Below are 9606 nucleotides of genomic sequence, written 5' to 3' on the forward strand. Positions count from 1 at the left end.
GGGGGAGGAGGGAGGCCCTGAGAGGAGGCAAGCCAATCAGGAGGCTGAGTCTGGTCACATGACACAGGTCCCTCGCGCCTTGGCATATCCAAGGAAGGAAGACAGTGCGGCTCTGTCTACGGTGGCTTAGTGAGTCAAAATACAAGGGAGTCTCAGACGGGACTAAATCGAGAAGTCTGAGCTCTAGAAAAGAATATGCCGGGCTGGCATTCACAGCCCAGGAACACCTCCCGACTGAAGCGCTGGTGTCTAGTCAAAGACGTTAAACAGTTAAGTATCACAAAACATCACATGCCACCAAGTATTCTTCCGACTTTACTGCCTTGTTTTATTTAACAAGCGTGCGTGTCTTGCCTTCCTTTGAATGACATTCGAAACAGATCCACACTTTGCCTCAAGCGCAGTGCTGGGCACAGTGATGGAGCTGAGTAAATATTTGATAAACAAACGAATGAAGTCCTGTCTAAAAGGCCACGGAAGACGATCAGAAACAACAACAGTCTTCCTGTGATCCGAGCCCTTAGCCTCTCTGTTACCTCTCCAAAGGTCACTGAGACTCAGAGAAATTCCCCTTTCTAGTCTGATCTTCGTACTAACCCCGCTCAGTTTTAATAAAATACCCTGGAGATTATGAACCTTGATGGGAAATATGAAGACCTATCTCTGAACAGACTAAACTGCCAGAGAACAAGGACTGTTTTATTCTTGTATCTCCAGCTCCTCCCATGATGTAACTCTGTACGTAGTAAGGGCTCAATAATTATTTGTGGAATGAATAAATGAAAATGAATGGGGTTAAAATCCTGGGTATTGCAGCCCCCAACATGGGCCTAGTTATTCTCTATCGGAATGTCTTCTGGGTCTTTGAAAGGGAACCTAGTACCTGACCGTCCAGAACATAATCCCAAGCATTTACCTCTGCTTTCTACTCCTCCCTCATCAAGATGTAAAATAATTGTTTCCCTGCTGCCACCTGCTGGGTTATTCATCTTTTTGGTAGTGAAAGTAGACAAACTTCAAATGCTTGGATTGCCTCTTAGCCTGACTCATCAAGGCATAGGTCAAGAGAGGGATCACCTCCCTTGAATTTGAACTATGAATTAGATTTCAAGCTTCCTGAAACAAGAGACCCCTGTATTGTAGTTTCTTGGGGGTCTTTGTTTCTCCTTTATGTACCAGAAAATAGCCACTATTTACTCCTACAATCTTGTATTATGTCAGTCTGTTTACTTGTTCTCCCTCAAAGACTGTGAACATTTCAGGGCAAAGATTACCTCTTATCCATTTTTATATCTCAAACGTCTAGAATAGTGCCTGGCACAGAGTAGGTGCCCAATACATGTCTACTGAATATACGAATGGATGAAGGCAAAAATCAAAAAGTGGAGTTAACAGTGTTTTCTACATGTGTGCTTAGTCACTCAGTCACGTCTGGCTCTATGCGACCTCATGGACTGTAGCCTGCCAGACTCCTCTGCCCATGGGATTCTCCAGGCAAGAATACTGGAGTGGGTTGCCATTTCCTTCTCCAGGGAATCTTCCCAACCCAGGGATAGAACCCAGGTCTCCTGCATTGCAGGAGGATTCTTTACCATCTGAGCCACCAGGCATAAAGCCAACAGTGTTTTTCGTATTTTCCCCCAAACCTTGTCTTCCCTCCACTACAGCTTAATCCCTGGGCTGGCCTCTGAGTCACAGAGCCACTCTTCCCCATTAACATTCCTTGCATAGCAGTACTCTAGTGATGTGGCAGTGTGTGGAAACAGGAGCAAAGCAGGACACATTGGCCTGGTGCCCCCGAGGAAATGGAAAAGGGAGTTTACCAATATACACTTTGGAAAGAGGGGGGCAATCTGGTGATCTCAAAATAGGGCCCCACATATGAACTTGAAGGACAAAGTATATGCACAGACACACACAAAGACACACACAGCCTTACTAACATGACATTCATGCCTTAGAACAGTACCTCAGGTCAAAATGGAGTGGCTAGTTCAACACAGAGGCAAAATAAGATGATGATACCTTATTCACTCAATTAGTCATTAATTAATTCATGGAATTAGCTATGTCCTCAACTATGGGAAATTCTGGCATACACAGATGATAAAGTCTCTGCCTGCAAAAAGATCACAGACTAATGAGAGACAGACACAGAAATCATTAAAACATAATAGGTGCCATCATAAAGTATGCACAAATGCTGTGTTTTGAAAACCATATTTTCAGAATAAAAATGGGGAAGAGAAGTTGATGCATTCTTTTTTTTAACTAATTTTTATTGGAGTATAGTTGCTTTACAATGGTGTGTTAGTTCTGCTGTACAGCAAAATGATATACATATATCAACTCTTTTTTAGATTTCTTTCTCATTTAGGCCATCAAAGAGCATTGAGTAGAGTTCCCTGTGCTACACAGTAAGTTCTCATTAGTTACCTGTTTTATGTATGCATGCTGAGTCTCTTCAGTCATGTCCCACTCTTTGCGGCTCCATGGCCTGTAGTTTGCCAGGCTCCTCTGTCCATGGGATTCTCTAAGCAACAATACTGGAGTGAGTTGCCATGCCCTCCTCCAGGCAATCTTCCCAACCAAAGGATCAAACCCAAATCTCACACTTCCTGCATCAAGCAGGCAGGCTCTTTACCACTTGTGCCACCTGGGAACCCCCATTTTGTGTATAATAGTGTATCTATGTCAGTCCCAATCTCCCAATTCATCACACATCCTCCTTATCCTTATGGTAACTGTAAGTTTGTTTTCTACATCTTTGACTCATTTTCTGCTTTGCAAATAAGTTCATCTGTATGATTTTTCTAGATTCCACATATAAACAATATACAATATTTGTCTTTCTCTTTCTGACATAGTTCACTCTGTATGACAGTCTCTAGGGCCATCCGTGTCAATGCAAATGGGTTTATTTCGATACATTCTTGTTGACACCACAAACTATTTGAGATTGGAACTATTCCCGAGGTTCTAGGAGGCATGATCTCAATGGTTCTAGAAACTTTGGGAAGAGAGGAAGGGTATGTGAGAAGACGTCACTGTATTATAGAATTGGAATTTTGTCAGATAGACAATAAAGAGATTTTTAAGGAGAAGAAAAGCATAGAGGCACTACAGAGAATTGGTGTCAGGGAAATGATGCTAGAATAGGTTGATGTGGCAGGAGTTGAGGCCATGAAAAGCAGGGACAGGCTAAATTACGAAGGATATGACTGTTAATAATTATTACATACTAAACATCTATGTGCTTACTAAATACTGTGCTAAGCAGTTTATAAGGATTACATTTCTTAGTCTTCTCAACCACCTTAAAGGGTAGATTAATACTTAGGTTAATACCTATCACTCCCACTTCACAGATAAGAAAACTAAAATTCTGTGAGGTAAAGTAACTTGTCCAAAGTCATCTGGCTAGAATTGAAGCTCAAATGCAAACTCACGTCTGGCTGACTCTAAAGTAATCACACTACTATTCTGCCACAAGGATTTTGGACTTTATCCTATAGTCAACAGGGAGTCATTCAACAGTTTTGAGTGGAAGAGTGACAAAATCTGGGTTTTGAGAAATGTTTCTTAAAAAGGCCTCAAGGACAGTCGTCCCTGGGTGTGCTCAAACCACCAACCTTTTGATTAACGGCCAAATGTGATAAACAGTTGCACCAACACTGTACAGGAGGCAGTGACCAAAACCATCCCAAAGAAAAAGAAATGCAAGCAGGCAAAGTGGTTGTCTGAGGAGGCTTTACAAATAGCTGAAAAAAGGAGAGAAGCAAAAAGCAAGGGAAAAGAGTAAAGATATACCCAACTAAATGCAGAATTCCAGAGAATAGCAAGGCCAGATAAGAAGGCCTTCTTAAGTGATCAATTCAAAGAAATAGAGGAAAACAATAGAATGGCAAAGACTACAGAGCTCTTCAAGAAAATTGGAGATATCAGAGAAACATTTCATGTAAGGTTGGGCACAATAAAGGATAGAAATGGTAAGGACCTAACAAAGGTAGAAGAGATTAGGAAAAGGTGGCAAGAATACACAGAAGAACTATACAGAAAAAGTCTTTGGAGAAGGAAATGGCAACCCACTCCAGTATTCTAGCCTGGAAAATCCCCAGCAGAGAAGCTGGCAGGCTTCAGTCTGGAGGGTCACAAAGAGTCTAACACAACTTAGCGACTGAGCACACAAGGAGGTTTTATTTCTTCTTTGGGTAACCACTCGTTTGCACTCAAAAGAATCACAATTTATAATTAGTTTAATATGTATTTGTATTATCTTAAAATATAATGTTTTTTATCAAACGAGTTGATTTAAGTAGTAAATGTCCACATTTAAAAAAAAAATGGTCTTAATGACCTGGATAACTACAATGGTGTGGTCACTCACCTAGAGTCAGACATCCTGGAGTGTGAAGTCAAGTGGGCCTTGGGAAGCACTGTTGTTTTCCTTCAGTCACTAAGTTGTTTCCAACTCTTTGCAATCCATGGACTACAGCATGCCTGTCCTTTACTATCTCCCAGAGTTTGCTCAAACTCATGTCCATTGAGTGGTGATGCCATCCAACCATCCCAACCTCTGTCACCCCCTTCTCCTCCTGCCCTCAGTCTTTCCCAGCATCAGGGTCTTTTCCAGTGAATCAGCTCTTCAGGTGGTCAAAGTACTGGAGCTTCAGCTTCAGCATCAGTCCTTCCAATGAATATTCTGGGTTGATTTCCTTTAGGATTGACTAGTTTGATCTCCTTTCTGTCCAAGGGGGCTCTCAAGAGTCTTCTCCAGCACCACAATTCAAAAGTATTACTTAGGAAGCATTACTATGAACAAAGCTAGTGGAGTTGATGGAATTCCAACTGAGCTATTTCAAATCCTAAAAGATAATGCTGTGAAAATGCTGCACTCACTATGTCCGCAAACTTGAAAAATTCAGCAGTGGCCACAGGACTGGAAAAGGTCAGTTTTCGTTCCAATCCCAAAGAAGGGCAATGCCAAAGAATTTTCAAACTTCCGTGCAATTGCATTCATTTCACATACTAGTAAAGCATTGTCAAAATCCTTAAAGTTAGGCTTCAGCAGTATGAACCAAGAACTTCCAGATGTATAAGCTATAAGCTAGGTTTAGAAAAGGCAGAGGAACCAGAGATCAAATCGCTAGTATTCACTGGATCATAGAGAAAGCAAGGGAATTTCAGAAAAACATCTACTTCTGCTTCACTGACTACACTAAAGCCTTTGTGTGGATCACAACAAACTGTGGAAAATTCTTAAAGAGATGGAAATACCAGACCACCTTACCTGTCTCCTGAGAAACTTGTATGCAGGTTAAGAAGCAACAGTTAGAACTGGACATGGAACAACAGACTGGTTCAAAATTGAGAAAGGAGTATATCAAGGCTGTATATTGTCACCCTGCCTATTTAACTTATATGCAGAGTACATCATGCAAAATGCCAGGCTGGATGAATCACAAGCTGGAATCAAGACTGCCAGGAGAAATATCAGCAACCTTAGATATGCAGATGATACTACTCTAAATGACAGAAACTGAAGAGAAACTAAAGAGCCTCTTGCAGAGGGTGAAAGAGAAGAGTAAAAAGCTGGCTTAAAACTCAACATTAAAAAAAACAAAAATCATGGCATCCAGTCCCATCACTATATGGTAAGTAGAAGAGGGAAAAGTGGAAGTGTTATTGAAATCACAAGTCCATGCACCCCATGCACAGTGAGGCCCATAAATACTAAACATAAGAGTTTGGAAGAGAGAAAGGTTTACTACAGATTCATACAAGAAGATGGGTGGCTTATATCCTAGAACCCCCAAATTACTGAAAGCTGTCAGCAAGTCCCTTTATTTTTTTATTTTTTAGCCTCCACCCTCCGCAACTAGAGAAAAGCCCACACAGCATTGAAGACCCAGCACAGCCAAAGCTAAAATAAAATAAACAAATAAAATAATCTAAAAAATGTAAAACTTCATCAGTTACTCTATTAGTTTCTTAGAGTTGCCGTAACAAAGTGTCACAAACTGGGAGGCTCAAAACAAGAGGAATGTTTTGTCTCCTTGTTCTGGAGGCCAGTTGTCCAAAATGAAAGTGTTGGCAGGTCCACACTCCAACCTGTAGGGAGGACTCCTTCCTTGCCTCTTCCAGCTTCTGGTGTTTGCCGGCACTCCTTGGTACCCCTCAGATTGCTGGAGTGTCACTTTGCTTCCACCACCACATGGCCATCTTCTCCCCTTCGCTTGAGGACCCCAGTCACATTGGATTAAGGGCTTGTCCTAGGGTTAGCAACAACCTTATTTCCAAAAAGGTCTTCCCTTGGGGCTCAGCTGGTAAATAAACCACCTGCAGTGCCAGAGACCTGGGTTTGATCCCTGGGTTAGGAAGATCCCCTAGAGAGGGAAGGGCTACCCACTCCAGTATTCTGGCCTGGAGAACTCCATGGACTGCAAACAGTCAGACATGACTGAGTGACTTTCACTTTATTTTCTTTTTTTTGTGTGTGTGTGTGTGTAATAAAGTTTTATTAAAGTATAAAGGAGATAAAGAAAGCTTCTGACATAGGCATCAGAAGGGGGCAGAAAGAGTACCCCGGCAAGTCCCTTTAAAAGGAAAAGGTGAGGGATCGGCGTGGTTAGTTGTTATAGACTTCTGGGTGTCAGATCCTTTGTTCTCAAGGTCAGGTCATGGTCAGATAATGATGTTCCTGAAAATCTCTACCAGATGAATATTATTCTCTGTCTTGACCAGAAAGGGCAAAGTCCCAAGGCACAACTTTTACCCTCCAAGGTCCCAGTCCTGGCTAAGAGGAGGCAGATCTCAGTTGGCAGCTCCTTCAGGGCCAGGTTCCCATATCCTGCCCAGCTGTCATCCCTGAGGGAGCCAGGCATCCAACCCAAGTGGCCCTCAGTCTCCTCAGACCATCCAAATGGGAAGACCAGGTCTCACAGACTGTGACTCATACAGACGGCCACTGCTAGTGGGTCACAGAGACAGGGATGGGGAAGAGGTTCACTGCTTCTCAAGTCTGGGCCCCAGCTAGTGGAGGGCCTTAGTGAGGGCTCTGGAGCTCTGCAGGACATAGTCCCTGGGCTCCCTAGTCTGTTCCCTGGGCCCTCCAGCTCACCTGTTGGCCCAAGGCTGGGTAAGCTGGGGGGCCTCCAGGAGAAGGCCTGCATCTGCCTTTTACCTCACTCTCCATCTCATGACCACCACCCCATGGATTGTTGACTGAATCGTTTCCCCAGTGGTCCCCTGTTGACAGTTACCAGTGGGCAGGACCCACTGCAGCGCTGACCAATAGCTGAACAGGACCTGTTGCCTGCAAGGTGCAGAGTAATGAGGCACAGCAATTCTACCTGCTAAGGGCTGTGCTCATCCTGCTCCGTTAGAGAAGCAGTAACAGACTATTTTCTTGGGCTCCAAAATCACTGTGGCTGGTGACTGTAGCCATGAAACTAAAAGATGCTTGTTCCTTGGAAGAAAAGCTATGCTCAGTTCAGTTCAGTCGCTCAGTTGTGTCCGACTCTTTGCGACCCCATGAATCGCAGCACGCCAGGCCTCCCTGTCCATCACCAACTCCCAGAGTTCACCCAGACTCACAGCCATCGAGTCAGTGATGCCATCCAGCCATCTCATCCTCTGTCGTCCTCTTCTCCTCCTGCCCTCAATCCCTCGCAGCATCAGAGTCTTTTCCAATAAGTCAACTCTTTGCATCAGGTGGCCAAAGTACTGGAGTTTCAGCTTTAGCATCATTCCTTCCAAAGAAATCCCAGGGCTGATCTCCTTCAGAATGGACTGGTTGGATCTCCTTGCAGTCCAAGGGACTCTCAAGAGTCTTCTCCAACACCACAGTTCAAAAGCATCAATTCTTCGGCACTCAGCCTTCTTCACAGTCCAACTCTCACATCCATACATGACCACAGGAAAAACCATAGCCTTGACTAGATGAACCTTTGTTGGCAAAGTAATGTCTGCTTTTGAATATGCTATTGAGGTTGGTCATAACTTTCCTTCCAAGGAGTAAGCGCCTTTTAATTTCATGGCTGCAGTCACCATCTGCAGTGATTTTGGAACCCAAAAAAATAAAGTCTGACACTGTATCCACTGTTTCCCCATCTATTTGCCATGAAGTGATGGGACCGGATGCCATGATCTTCATTTTCTGAATGTTGAGCTTTAAGCCAACTTTTTCACTCTCCACTTTCACTTTCATCAAGAGGCTTTTTAGTTCCTCTTCACTTTCTGCCATAAGGGTGGTGTCATCTGCATATCTGAGGTTATTGATATTTCTCCTGGCAATCTTGATTCCAAACTTGTGTTTCTTCCAGTCCAGCGTTTCTCATGATGTACTCTGCATATAAGTTAAATAAGCAGGGTGACAATATACAGCCTTGATGAACTCCTTTTCCTATTTGGAACCAGTCTGTTGTTCCATGTCCAGTTCTAACTGTTGCTTTCTGACCTGCATACAGATTTCTCAAGAGGCAGATCAGGTGGTCTGGTATTCCCATCTCTTTCAGAATTTTCCACAGCTTATTGTGATCCACACAGTCACAGGCTTTGGCATAGTCAGTAAAGCAGAAATAGATGTTTTTCTGGAACTCTCTTGCTTTTTCCATGATCCAGCAGATGTTGGCAATTTGATCTCTGGTTCCTCTGCCTTTTCTAAAACCAGCTTGAACATCAGGAAGTTCATGGTTCACATATTGCTGAAGCCTGGCTTGGAGAATTTTGAGCATTACTTTACTAGCATGTGAGATGAGTGCAATTGTGCTAAACCTAGACAATATTAAAAAACAGAGACATCACTTTGCCGACAAAGATCTTCTAGTCAAAGCTATGTTTTTTTTCAGTAGTCATGTATGGACATGAGAGTTGGACCGTAAAGAAGGCTGAGTGCTGAAGAAACCAGCCTCGAGGTTCTCGCGAGATCCACCTCCTCGATACCAAGCGCCTGTGTCTGGCAGAGCTGGTGTGAGACGAAGAGTCAATCCTTCCCAGCCACCGGGATAATCAAGAGTTTTGGCCGGACCTTCCAGCACACATCAAGATAGTGAGGAGCCAGACAAAAAGCACAGACTATGGTGCTGAAACACACTAATAAAGAACTTAGTGATTTGGCCCGTGACCCTCCAGCACAATGTTCTGCAAGTCCAGTTGGGGATGATATGTTTCATTGGCAAGTCACAATTATGGGACCTAATAACAGCCCATATCAAGATGGTGTATTCTTTTTGATAATTCATTTTCCTACAGACTACCCCTTCAAACCACCTAAGGTTGTATTTACAACAAGAATTTATGATCCAAATATTAACAGTAATGGCAGCATTTGTCTCAATATTCTAAGATCACAGTGGTCTCCTGCTTTAACTGTTTCTAAAGTTCTTTTATCCATTTGTTCACTGCTATGTGATCCAAACCCAGGTGACCCCTTAGTGCCAGAGACTGCATGGATCTATAAAACAGACAGAGATAAGTACAACAGAATATCTCGGGAATGGACTCAGAAGTATGCCATGTGATTCTACCTTAAAGACAGAATAACCTGTATTATAGCTGGGATAAACTTTAAATTAGTGTTGCTTTTCTGATTTTCTTACCGGGCTG

General features: G+C 43.1%; 1 protein-coding gene across 1 annotated transcript; it reads left to right on the plus strand.

Moving 5' to 3' along the window:
* Window positions 1-8334: 8334 nt before the first annotated feature.
* Window positions 8335-9606, plus strand: LOC133241513 (ubiquitin-conjugating enzyme E2 D3-like). Its single transcript, XM_061407127.1, has one exon. It carries the CDS (start codon window positions 9078-9080, stop codon window positions 9519-9521), a length of 444 nt encoding a protein of 147 aa, XP_061263111.1. The 5' UTR covers window positions 8335-9077; the 3' UTR covers window positions 9522-9606.

This window comes from Bos javanicus, chromosome 3, assembly GCF_032452875.1.
Source record: "Bos javanicus breed banteng chromosome 3, ARS-OSU_banteng_1.0, whole genome shotgun sequence".
Classification (NCBI taxonomy): domain Eukaryota; kingdom Metazoa; phylum Chordata; class Mammalia; order Artiodactyla; family Bovidae; genus Bos; species Bos javanicus.